The sequence below is a fragment of the Herpailurus yagouaroundi genome, unplaced genomic scaffold (assembly GCF_014898765.1).
Source record: "Herpailurus yagouaroundi ecotype Mexico unplaced genomic scaffold, PumYag 28, whole genome shotgun sequence".
Classification (NCBI taxonomy): Eukaryota; Metazoa; Chordata; class Mammalia; order Carnivora; family Felidae; genus Herpailurus; species Herpailurus yagouaroundi.
Window position 1 is genome coordinate 101,090,499 of NW_024412376.1, and position 20,415 is coordinate 101,110,913.

General features: G+C 41.4%; 1 protein-coding gene across 2 annotated transcripts in view; it reads left to right on the forward strand.

Moving 5' to 3' along the window:
* RASGEF1B (RasGEF domain family member 1B) overlaps positions 1-20,415 on the forward strand; it is a 563,026-nt gene that overhangs the window by 89,688 nt on the left and 452,923 nt on the right. Inside the window, exon 2 of one of the 2 annotated variants that reach the window (XM_040480060.1) lies at positions 12,358-12,405. In XM_040480060.1, coding sequence (XP_040335994.1) covers positions 12,358-12,405 — 48 coding nt within the window. Of the gene's footprint in view, positions 1-12,357; positions 12,406-12,567; positions 12,681-20,415 lie in introns of those variants that run through there. The other variant, XM_040480070.1, reaches the window with a different exon arrangement.

A 20,415-nucleotide genomic window follows, 5' to 3' on the forward strand; every position in this document is an offset into this window, starting at 1 on the left:
TCCCAGAGGCAGTAGGAAAAGAAACTGGATTATCCCGAAATAAAGGCATTGGGAAGTGTGTCACAAAACCATGGCCCTTTCACATAAAAAAAATTTTAACTATATGATTCCAGAGATAACATAAAAACAGTGGAAAAGGCCAGATTTTTTCCCCTGTAAATATTGTTGAAATGACCAAGTAGCAATTTGGAGGGAAAATCAGTGCAAACCATCTAATAAGATAAATACCAAATGAAACACATAAAAATCAAACCATAGTCCAGCATGAAGAAAGTGATTTCAAGAGTTATCAAACTCTAGAAGGGATATATATTTTACAAGCTTGGGGTTTAGGCAGGGGCTTAATGGTGACTTCATAGCACATAGAGGCCTGTAGTAATTGTACTGACTCTGTCCAGCACCGTGTCCCTAACAGCATCTGGCACATAGTAGGTTCAGTAAAAGCTTGCAGAATGTGGGTGTGCATGGATGTTTGAGGCAATGTGTAGACCCTTCCATCTGATAAAGTGTGAGAGTTCTCTGTGTGCTTGTTCTCGTCTTGGCTCTCTGAACCCTGAAGAGAGGAGATGAAAAGACCCCACAGGGCCATCAGGCACCACTTCTGCTGCTTGAGGGCTGTGCTGTTCTTGTTCAGTGGGATGAAGGTGCAGACAAGGAGGAGATCCTGGAACCATAGAGAAAAAATAAAGCTCTCTCAAGGATATAGGATAGGGAGGGGGTTGAGGGGGAGACTTAGTGAATTTCTAAATGCTCTTTAAGTGATCTCAATCCTCTTCCTCTTTTGTGGCGGCAAATAAAATGATTGCCTCTCCTGCATCATGTCTTTCTCTATGTACAAAATAGCTAATAGAGGGCTGCAAACTGAAAAAAGAATTCCTTCTTCTGGATTTTTGTTGGTTTTATAACTGCTTGAATACAGGGATCAATAAATAGACTCGTTGCACTATAGTAACGCCTTGTTTACTTGTCTGAGTTCCTTCCAGAAGGCAGGCCTTTGTCTGTTTGATTCACCAGTGTATCCTCTGCACTAAGCTTACGCCTATTTTAGAGTAGAAACTTGAAAACGTGTGTCAAATGAATGAATAAGGGCCTACTGTGTGCCTTCAGAGAGCTGTAAGTGAAGACCTGTAAGACACAGCCTTTGCCTTGGAATTTATCATGTAAAAATATCTGGTCTTTATTAGTGTTTTCCTTGGGGCGCTGTGTTTTCAAGGAATGCTCAGTGTGTGAATTCTACACCTTAATTAGCTTTGGAGACATACGGATCCAGAATACATTATAATCATTTGTCTCAGCCTTATTCGTGCACTGGGTTCATCATTGTTTTATTTTGAGCACAGCTCCTTCTTCCCCTCTCTACTGTAGAGTTATTAATAGTAATCGGAGCTTCCCGGCGTCAGTCAGCGGCATGCTGAAAGGGATGTTCAAAAGAGATAGGAAGGATTCATCTCCCAAGTAATTTGTATGCCAGGGAGTACCACTCCTTAGAAATCCTGTTCTCTGTAGCTGACACGGTTCACGAGAGGGCTGGCGTGGAGCAGTGAGCCACGGCAACCAGAGTAGACAGGGAAAAACTGGAGCCTAGAGCTAAAGCCCTCCCCTATCCCGGGGCTGAACAGGTGCTAAGGGGGGTTGCCTGGTAGAGGCACCAGCTGGCTGTGGGAAGAAAGAACAAGGCAGATCGGCGGACCAGGGAACCCAGGTGATCACAGGGCAGTCCTAGCAGAGGCTCTGAATGTAGAAAGCAGATAGCAAAGCATATGGGAGATGATTAAATGTAGTGGTTGAGAAGGGCAGCTTTTGAAAGCAACCCAAGTGTCTCTCAGTGGATGAATGGATAAGCAAAATGTGGTGCGTACATACCGTGGACTATTATTCAACCTTAGAGAGGGAGAAAATCCTCATATGTGCCACAGCATAGATGAACCTCGAGGACATCATGGTAATGAAATAAGGTGGTAACAAAAAGACAAATACTGTATGATTCCACTTACATGAGGTTCCTCAACTAGTCAAATTCGGAGACAGAAAGTAGAATTGTGGCTGCCAGTGGCTAGGGGAGTTGGGGAATGGGGAACTGTTTGATGGGTGCAGAGTTTCAGATTTGCAAGATGACAAAGTTCTGGAGATTGGTTGAACAATATTGTGAATGCAATAACATTATTGAACTGTACACTTAAAAATGGGTGGTATGGTAAATTTTATGTTATGTGGATTTTACCATAACTGAAAACTTAAAAAAAATCAGAGATAAAACAAGAAAGGCGTCTTTGAACACAAACTGAGTCCAAATCCTGGCACAGACACTGACTAGATGAGTGCCTTTGGGCAACTCAGGTAACTTCTTTGGGCTTTGGTTTTCTTTTTAATATAGAGGTGACAGTTATAGTACCTATTCTTTCGGCTTCTTGCGAGGATTAAATGAGATACTGTATGTAAAGTCCATGGCACTTAAAAGAGAGCAAAGGTGTTAGTTTTCACCATGATTATCAGGAGAATGTGTAACAGTTCAAGTATACAAGCAGGTGGTTTGCTTTAGGATGTCTGTGAGCATTCTATGGGCATGGAGTTCCAGATTCAGATTGAGGGACATTACTTCAGTTTGTAGTGTGACCTATAAAAAGCAAGGTGTAGCCCCATGCCAGGGTCAACAAATACTTATGGAGTACATACTAGCGGCCAGGTGCTGCTTGAAGGGTAGGGAGACAATAATGTGATCTCACTCACAGTATGGTGGGTATGTTGTCAAGTTTTTAAGGTGAAAATCCAGTTATTTTATCTGGATACATGATAGGCACTTAGTATTATGTATATTACAGAAGCCTGGTCAGTTATTAGAATTATGGCACCGCAAGACAAGGATTGGATTTACAACTAGAGTAACTTTACGTATTGAGATTTTTCCATTTGCCACGGACAGAAATCGCAAGTCAACACAGCTTGAGCACAAATTTTAACGTACTGCTTTACAAATGGAAAATCTGGTAGTATACCTGACTTCAGGCGTGGCTGGACCCAGGTGTTCTAATGATGTTGGAAATCTATCTCTTAGCGAGTCTTCACTCTGCTTTTCCCCATATTGGCATCATCCTTAGGCAGTTCATCATGATGGTGGTAACACAGCCAGTAATGCTGCTTGGTCTCTATTCTGTCAACTTAACCCTCCTGTTCTTCCTCTTTCTTTTCCTTTTCTTTTTCCCTTTTTTTCTTCTCTCTTCTGAACTATTCCATCCAAAAAGCCATTAAGTGGGACTGAGCAAGCTAAGAATCTTTGCTGGAGGGGAGGGGTGGGAAGCTGTGGTGGCACAGAGCAGGGTGTTCGAGCCCAGCAGGGGTGAGAAGGGTGCCCATGTGGGAGTGATGAAGCCCACGTTGGGTAAGGAGAGCATTCCAGCAAAGGGTGATCTTGGCAGCGCGTCCTGGGAGAAGGGCTGTTCAGTGTTTTGTGTCAAAGCCCGTGTGAGGTGAGGATAGTAGTCAGTGCAAGTTGTTGGAGATCAGGAAGGACGAGGAACATGCTCACAATGGAAGGCCTGGCATGGAGCCCATGTGGGGTGAGGAGGGTGCCTGTGAAAGGGGATATCCCAGAACAAGGTGTCAGAGCCTGAGAAGGGTGAGGGGGCTCTCCCTGTAGGGTGGAGTGGCTTGGGAAGAGGTGTGCAAGTCCAGGCATAGTGTGAAGGGATTTCACAGGGGAGCCAGGTTCTCACTGTGAGAGAAACGTGTTTCAGATATGAAAGGGAGAAAAATAAATGCAACCCTGTTAGATTGGATTGAAATTTTATTTTTCACTCTCTGATCAGTAGGTAGATATAGATAAATAGATTGATGTAGAAACAAATATAAATGTAAATGTGTATGTATATGCGGTAGTGGTGTGTGTGTATCTATGTACCTATGTTTCTAGATACTATTATTCACTAAAAGAAGCCAGGGATTCCTGGGGAAATAGTTGAATGAAGGGCTGGGGCAGGGAAGACCCAAGTTGAGCCTGGAACATTTTGTGCATGAAAGCAAGGAAGGGCTAAAGAATGCTGGACATACGTTAAAATGACTCAGGAGCAGTGTAAAGGGCTCCCACTGGCCACACATGGGACAACTTGAGCTTCAAAGTAAATAATGATAGCAACAGGTTAATGCCCACTGAGTAAAATCAGGGAAGCCTGAGTTGAAATTGACACAAATTGAAAGTTGATGGCTGTGAAAAACGGATATGTATGTACTATCATCGCAATCTGTTTACTAATTACAATGGGAAAGGAATGTGGAGGTGACGTCTCCTAACAAAAGACTGAAGTGCTGGTATTGGAGGTGTCCCACAGTCCCTCCAGGTCCACTTGTGACGTCTTCTTTCTGCTCCTCCCAGGGAGGCTGGCCTCTACTGACCTTCACTCCCTTGTCCTCTGGTTTCTCCTTGGGTTTGGCCGATGGACAGTGGCACCAGGTGATGAGAGGGTAAAGGGCTAAGTTGTCTGGCTCCTTGCTGGCTGGGCTGCAGTCTGGCAGTCCTGAGCTTCAGCAGTGAGCCTTCTCTGACATCTTCAGCTCTCACTCCTGGCACAAAACCCTCCCCTGGGCCCTGTGGGGCCAGCAGTGATAATCATTTGCCACTGTTGTTAGCTGGAGTGAGTCCCCATTCTTTACCAATTTCCCTTAATCCTGTCTTCACCTCTGTATAACATCCCTTTGTTAAACCCTCTTCAGGGCGCTCCCTGTTTCCTGCTGGGAGCCTGACTAATACAGTGTTATAGTATTATTAGCAGAAGGAAGGGCAAACAGTAACAGCAGATGTCCACGGCAACTGATGCTGACCCGCCATTGCTCCTAGATTAGAACGTCCAGTCATCTCCCCTATAGATAGGATTGGGCCCCCAGATGTCAAGTGACCTGGGGTGTGGAAAGAGAACAACATCAGAGCAGGAGCTCAGTGACCAGAGAGGAATTTTGTCCTAGTCATGTATACAGATAGTCCTCTAAAAGGAAAGACTCCTTAAATTTATGTGGGAGAGTCAGATACTTGCCCCTTGCCTTCAGTCAAGGAGGTGGTATCCCTCCTTACCTTATGAAAGAATCACAGTTCACAATGTCCTGGGCCTTTTGAATGAAACTGTCCTTGTGATTTCTTCCAAAGACGATCAAATAATAAAACAACCCAAAGGTCACGGCATTATCGTCTTTCAAGACTGTGCAGTCTTGACTATACCATTAACACTGGACAAATCATAAGTGGCAGACGTTCTTATTTCTGGAAACTTTCCATTTCAGCCACTCCCTCTTGTGTTGTTCTGGGAAGCAAGCACAGACAAGGACATGGAGTAGGCTTTCTTAATGTCAGATCAGCTCAGAGGTGTCCTTTGTTCCAGCCTCTGAACATGGGGTGACACTTCGGAGTACAGCCTGCTAAGAGAGCAGGCAAGCACTCCCATGAGTTATTGGGTTGCTAAGCACCCCATTTGCAGAGTGATCCCATTAAATTACCCTGTAGCTCCAATTAAGGGAACTCAGACCAGAGTCCATATTTAAGAGTGCTCCCTTGTCAGTTTTATCCTGGGGTTTAAATTGAATTCTTAATGTGGGTAGGGCAAACCGAAACATTTCCTAATTCTGCTAGATGTAGCAGAGGAATCATGCACAGGAGCCCCCTTTCCAATGTGGGCGGGGAAAATGGGTCATATCTGCTGGGAGAGATCACTTAAATTCCCTTTTGTTTTCCATTAAAGTCCTGCACACAGTGTACTCAGTCACAACAGCGAACTTAGATGTCAGAATACTCATTTTCATAAATGGGTCTGGAAAACAGTCACATTCACCCCTTGCTGTTTTCAACTTTGGAGTAACTTTATAGAACACACTATTTTAATTACCACTGACTTACACGAGTTAAGGTCAGAAGTCCAGGATAGGCTGGTATAATTGGATGGTAGAAGAAAATCCTGGATTTCTTTTATAAAGTTTTTTTTTTTTTTCCTGTTGGTGCCTCGTGTGTGTGTGTGTGTGTGAGTATGTGTGTGTGTGTGTGTATGTGTGTGTGTATGTACGTGTATGTGGGGGTGGAGGGTAAGCCTCAGTATGTAGACTATTTTCACTTAAATGTCTTGCAGTTTACAATAAAATACCATGCAGATGGTCCCCAAGGTAGGCACGCCCAATTTATGAATGTGTCTTGTATCTGTGGTACCAGTTACATAATCACCCTCCCCCAACCTTCCTCACCACAAAGCTTCTCTTCTCTCCCTCCCTTCTTGTCATTTGCTGGCTCCAAAACACAATCTTGGGGTCCTTGGCCACTGATACCAACTCAAGTCTGACTTGGGTAAATTTCTGATCCACTACCGCTTTTCCATAATATCCTTTCGTCCTCTTGAAGTAATTATGCATGCAATACAGTTTCTGTGTATTTTGTGATTTTCATTACTCTGAACTCTGCTCATTCTTCCTTGGGCAGTTCTCTCGTATAAATGGTAGTGTTTAAGACCATGAATCAGACAGACAGGTTCAAGTCTTGGTTCTACCACTTACTAGCATTATGACTTTGGGCAAATTATTTTGCTTTCTGTGCCTCAGTCTTCCGATTGATAAAATTGAGATAATAACATAATTATACTCATTTCTTAGCCATGTTATGAATATCATGTAAAACAATGTAAGTTGGATGGTGTGGCAGGAACACATTGTAAGTGCTTAAAAACATGATTTGCTGATGTCTGCTATTATCTTTATTTTGTTTCTTCTTTTTCTTCCTTGCTCTATCCTCTATTTTCTAATTTTCCTCAAGTGTTTGAGAAAATTTTTTTCCTTTTTTCCTTTCTTTTTTTTAATGCTTATTTATTTTTGAGAGAGAGAGAGAGAGAGAGAGAGAGAGAGACAAACGGAGCATGAGGAGGGGAGGGACAGAGAGAGAGGGAGACACAGAAACTGAAGCGGGCTCCAGGCTCTGAGCTGTCAGCACAGAGCCTGACATGGGGCTCGAACTCACGACCGTGAGATCATGGCCTGAGTTGAAGTCAGATGCTTAACTGACTGAGCTACCAAGGTGTCCCAATTTTTTCCCTCTTTTGATGATCTTCCCCCATTTCTGTGTTCTTCAAGCTGAGGTACAGGTGACAATAGGCAGTAGTCATTCCCTAGTGAGGGCTGGCCTGGGCTCAGTGTCGTCTGCTACAGGGAGCTACCTGACACCCTACTTTGTTTTTCTGCTAGTCTTCGCCAGTTTTTAGTCCTGAGTGACCCTATGGCTCCTAAAGATCAGAGTAGTGCTGGGGATGCACTTGCATCAAGAAAAGCAAAACTATCTGCTTGGGAGGGGAGGGTGAGGGCATCAGACGTATTAGTAGTAAATAACATTTCTTGACATTTCTAACAAGGTCTCTTCAGAATTCCAGAATTTCTACCTTAGTCTCTATCCTCTTCAAATTAAATATGCTTTTTGATTCATTCAGTTTTTGAAGATACTGTTAGTGGGAAAAACAAAATGGTTTCTTAATTGACTTGATCATTTCTGCTTTGTATGACTGTTACAAAATAGTATACTATTTTTTATTGAAATTGTGTAGCACCTTAGTTATATTCAACATTAAATAGGCCTTTGTGTTGTAGCCTGTAGAATTATTTCTATGGGGAAAATAAGCTCTAAGTCCTTAATACCTAACTAATGAAAGAAATCTTTAGAAGGATACAGGTTTGTAAATGGGGGACTGAATGTATAGTATGATATGTACAATGCAGGTCAACTTTTACAAGGTCCAACCTCCATTCTGTCTAGATAAGACATTGACCAGGAGAGACCCAAGAACTCATTTAATATCAAATGAAAATGTTATTTCTCTGCAATTGGATTAGATTTTGTATTAGTCAAGGTTCTCCAGAGAAATAGAATTAGTAGGACACACACACGCACACACACACACACAGAGAGAGAGAGAGAGAGAGAGAGAGAGAAAGAAAGAAAGAAAGAAAGAAAGAAAAAAATTAATTTGTTAAAAGACTTGGCTCATGCAGTTTTGGAGGCCAAAAAGTCCCACAGTTTGCTATCTGTAAGCTGGAAAACAAAGAAAGTTGGTGATATAATTCAGTTCGAGTCTGAAGGCCTGAGAACTAGGGGGTCAGTCGAGTATAAGTTCTGGAGTCCAAAGGTTTGAGAACCATGGCTCCTGTGTCTGAAGACAGGAAAAGCTGGATATCCCAGCAGAAGAAAAGAGAGAGATCATTTGTCCTTCCTTCTCCTTTGTGCTCCATTCAGAAGCCCAAGGGATTGGAAGATGTGCCCCCAGCTACCATCCCCCCCCCACTACACCCCCACTGGTGAGGGTGGATCTCTTTACTCAGTCAACTGAATGAAATGCTAATCTCTTTCAGAAACACCACACAGATACACCCAGAAATAATATTTTACCAGCTATCTGGGTGTCCTTTAGCCCTGTCAAATTGACACATAAAATTAACCATCACAACTTTTAATCCCCTTTATAAATGGAAGCCTGTCCTTTAGCTCAGGTTTATTCTCATGGCTAAATGGAGTACAAAGTCTGAACCCATGGATGATGGATAGAATATGATATAAAAACCCAATTTCTAAATTTCTAAAAATATAAACAAACTCAGAATTTGTTTGCTTATGTTTTTAAGTTGGAAAGGTTGAAAAACTGTTGCAAAGCTACTTTTGGACTTGTTTGAGTAATTTACCAACATTCAGCCCGTTTCAATTATCCTTGCCCACCCACTGGTTCAACCAAATTAAGAATTTTAACACCAGACATTTAAAAGGGAAAGGAAAAAGAGATTCATGTATTTGGATTCTTCAAAGAGAAAGTGAGAGGGAATTTGTGCCAGTTTCTGTATTTTCTTACTTCTCATCCCAAGTTACTGCTGTCCTTGGCAGGCAAGTCTTCCTCAAATTGTAGTTTGTGTACCATGTATCTATTTGAATTCCCTGGGGTGCTCATTAACATGCACATTCCTGGGGACCACCCAGAATTTCTGATTTGGAATTTCTGGAGTTGGGGTTTGGCAAATTGCATGGCTAACAGCCCCCAAATGATCTTTATGAACTCTGAAGTTTGAGGACCGCTGATGCAGACATTCTGCCTTAGGATGTTAAGTGGTTGACAATGAATGTGATGTTAATGGCCCCTTTTTACTCAGGATTTGGTTTTGCTGGACCTCCACATTTTAGATTCTTGACTTTTTGAGGAGGATTTGTCAGGGTCTATGTAATATTAGTTTGTTGGGCTGCCATAATAAAATACCATAAACAGAGTGGCTTAAAGAACACAAATTTATTTTCTCACAGTCCTAGAGGCTAGGAGTTCCAGATCAGGGTGTTAGCAAGGGCTGGTTTCTGGTGAGATCTCTCTCCTTGGCTTGCAGATGGCCGTCTTCCTTGTCTTTGCATGGTTTCCTCTGTTGGTGCATGTTGTCTGTGTCTTAATCTCATATTCTTACAAGTACATCAATCATATAGGATTAGGGCCCACCCACTGAACCTCATTTTATCTGACTTACCTCTTTAAAGGCTCTATCTCCAAATACAGTCACATTCTAAGGCATTGAGAGTTAGGACTTCCACAAATGAATTTGGGGGGAAGCAACTCACCCCATAATAGTCTAGATTTCAAACCGCTGTGTAAGTAAGTGCAAGATGAACACTGCAGATTTATGATCAGTTTCCCTCCCCATTCTGGCTTCTGTCCATTGAAGGGATGCTTACTCCTGGTTGGTCTCTTTTTCTCTCTCCTCTAAGACAGCAGGAAGGAGGAAGGGACAATGAGACCTTGATTTTCATTGGCTCTGTTCTTCCTAAGCTCCATTTCTTTGAGTGTGGGAGAGTCTAATTACTTAGACTCAACTGCTTAAATGACTAAGAATGGTGGTTCTCAAAGGAAATCTGAGAAGCCAAACTCTCCTCATAAGTAATATTAAGATCTTTCCTTTTTTTTTTTTTTTTTTTTGTTAAACTGGATGACATCTGCACTGATTGTGCAAGAGCAGGGCTGACCAGAACTGCTGGTGCTTCCACATGAATTGAGGCAGTAGCACCAAAGCTGTACTAGTAGTCATTATATAATTTCACCACAGTGCATTTGCATTGCAGGAAATAAAATGCCAGTTTCACTTAAAAATGCCCTTGTTGAAATAGTAAAAATTATTAGGTTTGCTATATTTCAGCCTTTGAGTCTACCTGTTTTTAGGATGATAGGTGACAAAATGGGAGGTATGCATAAAAGTACTCTGCTGCATACAACTTCCAGTGGCTGTTTTGAAGAAAAGCACTGGTATGATTGAATTGTGAGCCAAAGTAGCCTCTTTTTTTCATGAAACACCATTTTAACTTCAAAGAACGAGTGATGAACTCTGGTTATATTCAGACTCGTGTGGCTGGCAGACGTGTTCACAGAAATGAATGAAGTGAGCCTGTCACTTCATGAAAAGCGACTGACAGTGTTTGTTGCCCATGATAGAATTCAAGCTTTCAAGTGAAAATTGGAATTTTGGAACACTTGTATCTGTTACTGTGAGCTTGATAGCTTACCAACATTTGAAGATTTTCTACTGAGGTTGGTGATTAACAAATGTGATTTCTTTCATATTACGTAATGAAATGTGTCAATATTTGGGAAACCTACATAATTCATGGAACCACTCTTTTCCAAATGAAATAATACATGATGCTACAAAATCATGTGTGGGTGAAAGATCTATGTGTGGGTTCAAGATAGGGGCACCTGGGTGGCTCAGGTGGTTAAGCATCCTCCTTTGGCTCAGGTCGTGATCTCGGGGTTCGTGGGTTTGAGCTCTGCATCAGACTCTTCTGTCAACTCGGAGCTTGGCGCCTGCTTTGGATTCTGTGTCTCCCTCTCTCTCTGCCCCTCCCCCACTTGCACTCTGTCTCTCTCTATCAAAAATAAATAAACGTTAAAAAAAAAGTGCAAGATAGACCAGCAAATTCTTATGTAGCAGTTCGTTATATGATTTCAGATTCTCATTGCAACCAACCTTTAAGAAACTATAATTGTCAAGTTTTTGCATATTATCAGAGAAGAATATTCACTATTATCTGAATGGATTATTACAAATGCTCCTTCCTTTTTCAACCACATATCTGAGTGAGGCTGAAGTTTCTTTATTTAATGCAACCAAAAATATATTCTTATCAAAGTAGATTAAATGCAGAAGCAAATATGAGGATCTAGCTGTCTTCTATTTAAGCTAAAAATTACAGATTTGCAAAAATATAAAGACATGCCATTTTCTGACTAATTGTTTTTGTATTTAGGGATAGACACAAAATACATAAATAAATTTTATTTATTTAACATGTAATGGGTTTTTCATTGCTATGTTAAAACAAATTGATAAATACATATTTAAAAAAAATTCTCAGTTCCAATTTCTAATACAGTGACTACCTATGCATATAACCCAATAAACAAAGGCTCTTTGGGAGCCCCAATAATTTTTAAGAATGTGAAGGGATCCTGAGATCCAACAGTGTGAGGACTACCAAATTAGACATTTTTCTAGCTATATTGTGGTAATTGGTTTAGAGTTAACTTTGATTCATGGTGCACTTAGAGCCAAATATATTCACTATCTGAATGCTAAACATAGTAAGGTTGACTTTTGCTTTTTTCTCATTGGGAGAAAAATCCTATTGGTATTCCATACCAAAGTATTCTCATGCATAGATTAATGCTTGTTTTACCTTTCCTAATTCCAAATAAGATTAGATAATCATGAACCAACTGGAAAACAAAAAGTCTTCTCTAAGAACTAATGTTTGTGAGAGTTTTGTTTCAATGTAATGAAAATGTGTTTAAATTAGCAGAGAGTAAATTCTGCCCTATAGAAATGCACTTGGAAATCTTGCCATCAATGTACTATTTTCCTCATTCTGCTCCTGTTTTGTCCGTTTCCATTTTACAGAGCATTTGTGCCCTTCCCCTCCTCATCTTTCTTTCACACCTCTTCTTTTATTCATCCCCCCTCCCCCCCACCGCCTTTTTCCTTTTGCCTTATTACAGCTGGGGTTATTTCCTCACATGCTGCACTTTGTGGTTTCTGCAGCGTCCTCTAGGAAAGATGCTGAATCAGTCACTATGAGCAAGGCACTGACAAAGCGTAGGTACACCTTCACATTCTCAGCTCCAGACCTTCCACAGTCTTCTGTTTAACATGGGACTAAAATTCAACATGGGACTCTATGCTGTGCTTCCGTTCTTAGATTTCTAGAGTCTGTGAGGGAAGGATAGGGAAGAGGATTTTAACTTAAAACTTATACCTTCTAAAAGAAATGACTTCAGAATAAGTCCTGCTGTTTCACTGTGTGCTTCATAGATTTCTTTCTCATTTTTCCTCTAGTCCAAAAGTCACTCCCGAGTCGGCCTGAAATCAAGCACGAAGCAAAAGGTATGTTTTTTTCCCCTCTGCATCATTCTGTAAAAAATAATTATTTTGGTGGATGCTTTTATTTATTTTTTTTAAAAGAGAATGATTTCTTTTTTGAAGGTAAGGATACTCCCAGAAACAAGGTATTTTGGAATTTTCATTTACTTTGCTTCTACAATAGCAAACCTGAAATGGGAGAAGAAATCCTTGAAATGAAATGGAACAAGAGAGATTCTGGAAACCCAGTGACAGAAGCTGAGAATTTCTCATGGCTTACAAGCAATTCTGAAAGCAAGGTCAGAAGATAATGTGCCAGATTCAGTTCTCGTATTTTTTAAGCCCTTGGCAGTGAAGGAATTTGTTTCTATCTCAGTTCATGTGTCCACTAAACTTTATTCTCTCAGGATCTGCTATGGAGAATGACCCTCACCTGTGACCTGTGGCGAATTGGCTAAAACATGAGCTCTGAGTTAGAAAGAATTGCTTTCAATCCCTGGTTCTGTTACTTTATTAGCTATGTGACCTTGGACGCATTTGTACAAAGAAGATGATTGTACCTACTAGTGTAGTATATTCTAAGGATAAAATGAGATAACATATGTGAAAACACTTATATCCTAGTGCCTAGCACAAAATAGGCATTTAATTTTTAAAATCCTAATATTCTTTCATTGATACTTTAGATCAAAACAATAGAAAATTTGAAATTCCAAAATCTTAATCCTCAGACACACAGACATACACATTTACATATATTTAAATTATGTTAATTCCTGGTGATACATAGGGTGATGATATAAATAGATTTATTAGAATTTGGAGAAGTCCATGTTAAAAAATTATTATTCTAATGTCGATGTTTGAACTTGTTGGAGTACTTGCTGAACCTTTGAGGATAATGGACGAGTTAACTCAGAATACCTTTCTTGATGTTAATTGTTGGAGAAAAAACACTTCAAGAATGCAAAGCATCTAAGAGGTGCTTAAGGAGATTAAAAGAGGTAACATCTGTGAAAGCACTAAACCCAGTGCCTAAGTACATAGTAACTGTTTTTATTAGCAGAACATCATGTTGCTTGGGAAGAAGACAGGCAGACAGGGGTTCCAGCCCAGCCTCAACACTTACCTGCTAATAACAGCTAACACTGATAGAGCAAACACTGTGCTCCAGGTACAGTTCTGAGCACTTTCCAATGATCAACTTATTTAATACTCTCTACAGCCCTCTGACATAGGTGTTCTTGTATCCCCAGGGTCTGTTGGCAGAATGAAATTACACCAGTGATTTGAACAGAGAAAATTTAATATGAAGAACTGTTACCCGGTTGTAAAGTTGTTAACTAGGTAATGGGAAGAGTACAAAACATAGGGGAAGGAAAGAAAAATAAGAGAAAAACAGAAAGGGAGACAAATCATAGGAGACTCTTAAATATAGAGAACAGACTGAGGGTTGCTGGAGGGGAGGTGGGTGGGGAGATGGGCTAAATGGGTGATGGGCATTAAGGAGGGCACTTGTTGGGAGGGGCACTGGGTGTTATATGTAAGTGATGAATCACTGGGTTCTACTCCTGAAACCATTACTACATGGCATAGAGCATTTTTGCCCTTGACTTGAATTTAAATAAATTAACAAAGGGGCGTCTGGGTGGCTCAGTTGGTTAAGTGTCCGACTTCGGTTCAGGTCATGATCCCACAGTGTGTGAGTTTGAGCCCCACGTCGGGCTCTGGGCTGACAGCTCAGAGCCTGGAGCCTGCTTCGGATTCTGTGTCTCCCAATCTCTCTGCCCCACCCTGCTCGTGCTCTGTCTTTCTCCCTCTCTCTAAAAAATGAATACACATTAAAAAAAAGTTTAAATAAACAAAAAGAAGACTATAGGGGTGGGGGTGGGGAGCAATTCCAGGAAGCAGGTATCACCCCCAGGGTGGAGGGAATAAGGCGAAGAGATGGGATTATGAAAACTTCTTAGATCTTTAGAGGAAGGGCCCCACAGAGTTGAGGTTCAGACCTCTGAGGAGCGGGTGCTGGCCAGCATGCTGTGAGGCGGAGTCTGCACATGTGGCCAGACTGGACTCAGTGGCTGTGCAGGAAGCACAGAAGGATAATGCTGCTGGTGTGAGGCCCAGAGGAAGCACAGCTGAGGGAGCAAGTTCCTTCTCGCTTCTCCCCCTCTGCACCCTGTCTAGTGCTTCTCAGTGGCAGAACTAACAAGAAGCCAGCTGACTGTGCAGGAATGTGTTTCTCAGAGCTCCAGGCCTAGATCACAAACCAGGTTACAGAAAGAAGGGTTTGGAGATGAGAGATAATAATTTAGCAACTGGTACCATTATTAGTTCCTTTTTGTAGATGAGGAAACAGAGGCAGTGATGTGTTAAGCTCTGTTTGCCTGGTGTTGTGCTCTGAGTATTTGTGCCCCCCTCAGATTCAAATCGGAATTTGATGATATTAGGTGATTATATTAGGATGGGGACCTTTGGGAAGTGCATGGGTCATGAGGGCTCTGCCCTCATGAGTAGGATTAATGCTCTTATAGAAGAGACTCCATAGAGCTTCCTTAGCCCCTCCTCACAGTGAGATGTGTGCAACACAGTGAGATGTGAGCACATGGGCACCCTGATGTCAAGCTTCCAGCCTCCAGAACCATGAGAAATAGATTTCTGTTGTTCATAAGCTACCCAGCCTGTGATATTTTGTTATAGCCACCTGAATGTACTAAGACACCCATCTAGAATGAGGCCGGTCAGAAATTAAACCTAGCCAACCTGGCTCCAAAATTTATGCTTTTTAAGTTCTTGTACAAGTAACCATGGGCAAAAACACTCCAAATCTTATTTTTAAAATCTACAAAATGAGGGGTGCCTGGGTGGCTCAGTCGGTTAAACGTCCAACTTCAGCTCAGGTCACGATCTCATGGTTCATGGGTCTGAGCCCCATGTCAGGCTCTGCACTGAGAGTGTGGACGGAGCCTGCTTGGGATTCTGTCTCTCCCTCTCGCTCTCTGCCCCTCCCCTGCTTGCACTCTGTCTCTTTCTCAAAAATAAATAAATGTTTGAAAAAAAAAATCTACAAAATGAGAATTATAATTCCCAACTTCTGGGGTTGTTCTAGGGATTAAATAATATAAATGATGTGCTTATTGTATTTCTAGTACATAGTAGGTTCCTAATATTAGCTCTTGCTAAATATGGCATTTCTCTTGTTTTGAGTAGAGGGACCTCATTTTGCCTCAGTGACTCTATGTGCAGTTTCGAAAGGACTGCTCTTGGCCTTGGGGCGATCCCATCTACAGTGAGTTGTTCATTTAGTTGATTATCGCTCCAGGTTAGCATGTCTAAGTGTTTATGTCAGAAATTGAACAGCAGAGAGAATTTAATGCTGGATCTTGATCAATGGAGGCTTTATTGATGATGTCCTTAAAAATCAGAATTTATTAGGGGTGCAACAAGGCACTGAATTAGTCTTTCAATTCAGATTTTAAGAGGTGGGGAAGTCACTGAATTTATTTATTCATTCTTTGACACAACAGTTATTCATTGGGTACCTAATTGCACCAAACATTATCTAGGAGTGGTATCCAGGAGTGATATAAACAGAGAACAGACCCTGCCCTAAAGACTGTTTCTTCCAATCTTGGGGGGGGGGGGGGGGGCAGCGGCATGTGATGCATTAACCCAGATGCTTATTCTCACTCCTTGTTTTTGACAGGTGTGTATGGGTGTATCTTTCTTGCTATCATGCTATCATGTGGGTAAAATATCTATTGGGCCTACTACAGAGTTGACTAGTACCCAGTGGAGATTGTGTGGTGGTAGAGAGGTGTTAGGGAGGGCAACTGCCTCTTCCAAAGGACAGTCGTTCAATAACTGGGGAAGAGGTGAGTCTCAGAGCAGACTCAGGGGCTGAGTGGGAGAGGCTGGGAGGCAGCAGCACTGGAAAGCTCTTGGGCTTCTGGGGGGAGGTCATATGATGTTTGTGTGCAGGGATAGGAGAGTTAAGGGCTCCAGGCCTGGTGTTGTGATGCTGTATGGGCCCTTTTGTCCTTGCATGATCAATAGACTGGGAGACAGGACCTGGGAACAGGCAAGGCCTCAGAGCCCTGGAAGCAGCTGAGATAGTATCAGGAACCTCTCCCATAAAAATTGGGTTGTTTTTATGTTTTATTTCCTCTCTGTGTTTACTTTCTGTCTGCCTAAAAGTGCCATATATCCTGGTATCCCTAAGGAACTAAGGGAAGGGCTTTATATATGAGCTTTGGTCAGAATTTTAAGGCGAAGCTGTCGTGGAGGCTAGCATGGTAGCCATTCATTCGGCAAGTAAATACTCTGTTACCCCAGTGTGGAATGTCAGTGAGCGAGGCTGAAATAAATAGAAGACTCTTCTGTCTCTTTCCCACAAAACTTACTTTCCTACTCCCCAATTATCTTTTCAAGATTAATAACAATATTAGTAATAGAAATAGCATACAATCAATGTTCTGGTTGCTTTGCAAACATTCCGTGGTTGCACTGTTTTCATTCGATTTTAATCAGAAAGAAAATTGAACTGCCAAAGCCTAAGGTTAACAGAGTGTTTTAAATATTTTGTCTCCTGCCCAAACATTTCTCTGGTGTTCAGGGATCTTGAGTTTACTACATATATCCTTTTTTCTATTAAAACCATCTCTGCAGATCTGATAAATTCACAGTAAGTTACACTTGAATTATGTGGTTTAAAGTCTAATCTCTCCTAAGAGTATTTGCATTTTAATAGGTGATAGAACTAATGAAATGGAGTTGAAGGGGTAGAATTTTCTGGCATTAGCAAGGAGGGAACAATTTTGGGTTGGTAGAAAGATCTTATCCTTGCTTCTAAAATTACATCGTTTACCTATAAGATGGATTCTGGAGGATATATTAACTGATTAGATGACCTAGGGTCACAAATGTATACAGTGGGTGGTGAGTCAGTACTCTAATTTGGAGCATCGAGGTTGGCAGTTTGTTACTCAGCCCATGATCATCTCTTCCTCCCACCCGATTCCCCACCCGCCTCCTTATTTATGAGCATAAAGTCCATCCTTCCCACAGAACTATTACTTTCCTCCAAACAAAAATTGTGTTTTGTTAGTATTTGTACCTTTCCTCTACCTCCTTCTCTATGGTGCCTAGTGTCTGAGAGCTTTCTAAATGTTTATATCTGAGTAAACCTGAGTATATTTAAGTAAACCATGTTATGGACAATAATGGAGCCCTGTGTTAGTCTCGGGTCCCTGGAGAAGTAGCTTTTAGGTTTTCCTGGTAAAGACTAAAAAAGACTCTTGAACATTTCCTGTGGTATTATTTTCATTTTCTAATTGTATCTTTATGCTCCATCAGCAGTGTTCTTTTGCCCTTCTGTGCCCTCCATTCAATCCCCACCCCTCACACACAGCATGGTACATTTGTTATGATGGATGACCCCACAGTGATGCTTCATTATCACCCAAAGCCCATAGTGTACATTAGGGTTCACTCTTGGTGTTGTACATTCTATGCATTTCAAAAAGTGTATGACGTGTATCTGCCATTATAGTGTTCTACAGAATAGTTTCCCTGCCCTAAAAGTCCTCTGTGCTTCACCTGTTCTGGTCTCCATCCCCAGCCTCTGGCAGCCGCTGATCTTTTTAGTCTCCACTGTTTTGCCCTTTCCAGAATATCATATTGTTGGAATCATACAATACGTAGCCTTTTCAGGCTGGCTTCTTTCACTTTATAATACGCATTTAATGTTCTTCCATGTCTTTTCACAGCTTGGTAGCTTATTTCATTCTAGTGCTGAACAGTAGTCTATTGTCTGGATGTACCACAGTTCGTTTATCCACTCACCTACTGAAGGACATCTTGGTTGCTTCCAAGGTTTGGCAATTATGAATAAAGCATCTATAAATATTCATGTGTGGGTTTTACGTGAACATACGTCTTTCATTCATTTGGGTAAATACCAAGGCGTGTGATTGCTGGATCAATTTTTCTTTTTTCTTTTCTTCCCCAAAATGACTCACAGCCTTTGCTCAATTGTCTTTGAGTACCTGCCTCACCTTGTGTATTTTCTCAAGTGTCCTTCCTGTTCCTGGCTGTGTATTTCATGCATGGAGCCTCTAGAGTCCCTGAGAATGATTTACACCCCACTTGGGAGGATATAAGGAAAGGGAGACACACTATGTAACAACAGTACAGAGAAATTTTTAATGAAGCAGCTAGATTTGGGCAAGTTAAGTAAAAACCAGAAGATGAGCACCCAAGAGTTAAAATTCTGTCTGCTCATGTGTTCCTACAGGCATCAGAGAGAGTCATTTGGGCCTTTTAGGTAGCTGTGAGGATCTGAACACTGAATCTAGCTTAAGGGAAATTGAAAGTCACTGCTTTCTGGTAGTGGCAATTCCCCTTGAAGGTCCTGACAGGAGATGGGAAGGAAATCAGAATCCCTGAAGTGGAGCCCATATTATCTTTCATCTGTGTTATCTTTCCATGGCCTATGAAAGATACCAAGTGGCTTTCTGGAAGATGCAGCCCAAATAAAAAATGACAAAACAAGCAAGATGAATTTAAAAGAGATGGAGATCATCTCTACAGACTCACAACAATGGGGGACTCTAGGAGAGCCTACTATTTTTTCCAGAAAAACAAAATTAAAAATAAAAGACACCTGAATTCGCATTTCTATGTTTTGGTTTTTAAAAATGCTATTTTACTTTTCTAGAAAGAGGGAAGTTTTTCAGTTGAATATTGTTCAAAGGATCCGTGTGTCAGACACACTGACAGTAACCTTTACAGTTATCTCATTTGTGAATTGTATCCTTAAAAAACCCGGAAGGACAAACCAGGCATTTCAGCAATGTAGGTCAAATTCTATTGCCATGAGCTCCAGGGGACGGGCTGTCCAGTGCTTTCTTTCCCTCCTCCTGAACTTGGGTTATACTGAATGGTATTTGGAAAATAGGAGCCTTAGGCTGAGGCTCAGGAAGAGTGTCGTGGGTTTTTAATGTGATGGCATTTATTAAATGGGTATTGGAGTCATTTCACTTTTCATTTTATTCCTATTCTTTTCCCTTGCCTTGGTGAAGAGCAATCTAAGTCTAACCAAAGCTTGTAGTCCCTCTGTGTCTCATTGTCCTGTCAGGTCAAAGGTCTCCTTCATTCCTGTCTTCTCTTCCTTAATTTTCCAATACCCTGAGACATTCCAAAGACACAATGTATACTCAGACTTACTTAAGTTTAAGCCTAGTATCTCCAACTCAAAAGAGTTGGCTTCAAGGGTGGTGTAGGCCAGCAGTTCTAAGAATCCCTTTTATCGAAGAGCAAATGATATTTGTATAAATTCTGTGGGAGTGAGGCCTGAGCTGGATTGCTCAAAGCATCTGCCATATATATCTGGAGCAAATGAAAAATAATAATGCCTCTGAGTACAGCTCTCCTTATTAAATATTATATATGGTCACTACCCAATCCTCCTGTGGTATTTCTTCAAGCTGGTCCTTTAATGGGCTTTTCTAACCTGAATTCAATCCAGTGTTTCAGAATGACAGTCTGTCTACAAGGAGAGCTAATGAGCTTAAACTTGGTAGTAGGAGGAGACTACGTGAGGTTATACCAGGAAATGTCACAAAGGGTCCATAAAGCAATCCAAGTGCAATGCAATTTCTTCTCTCTCTCTCTCCTTTTAATGTTTATTTATTTTGAGAGAGATAGAGGAGGGAGCAGGGGCGGAGAAGGGGGAGAGAGAGAATCCCAAGCAGGCTCCACGCTGTTAACGTGAAGCCCAATATGGGACTCGATCTCATGACCGGGAGATCATGACCTGGGCTGAAATCAAGAGTCGGACACTTAACTGACTGAGCCGCTGAGGTGCCCCAATGCAATTTCTTCTTGTAATTGAAGGGAATATGAGCTCTGAAAAATTCATGGCACTTCAACTCAGAATTGATCTAGATACCCTTGTGTCAGACAGTTCTGAAGTCAAAACTTTGATTTTTGTGTCCATAGCTTTCTCTAAGTGGCCTTTTATTTTAGGTTAAC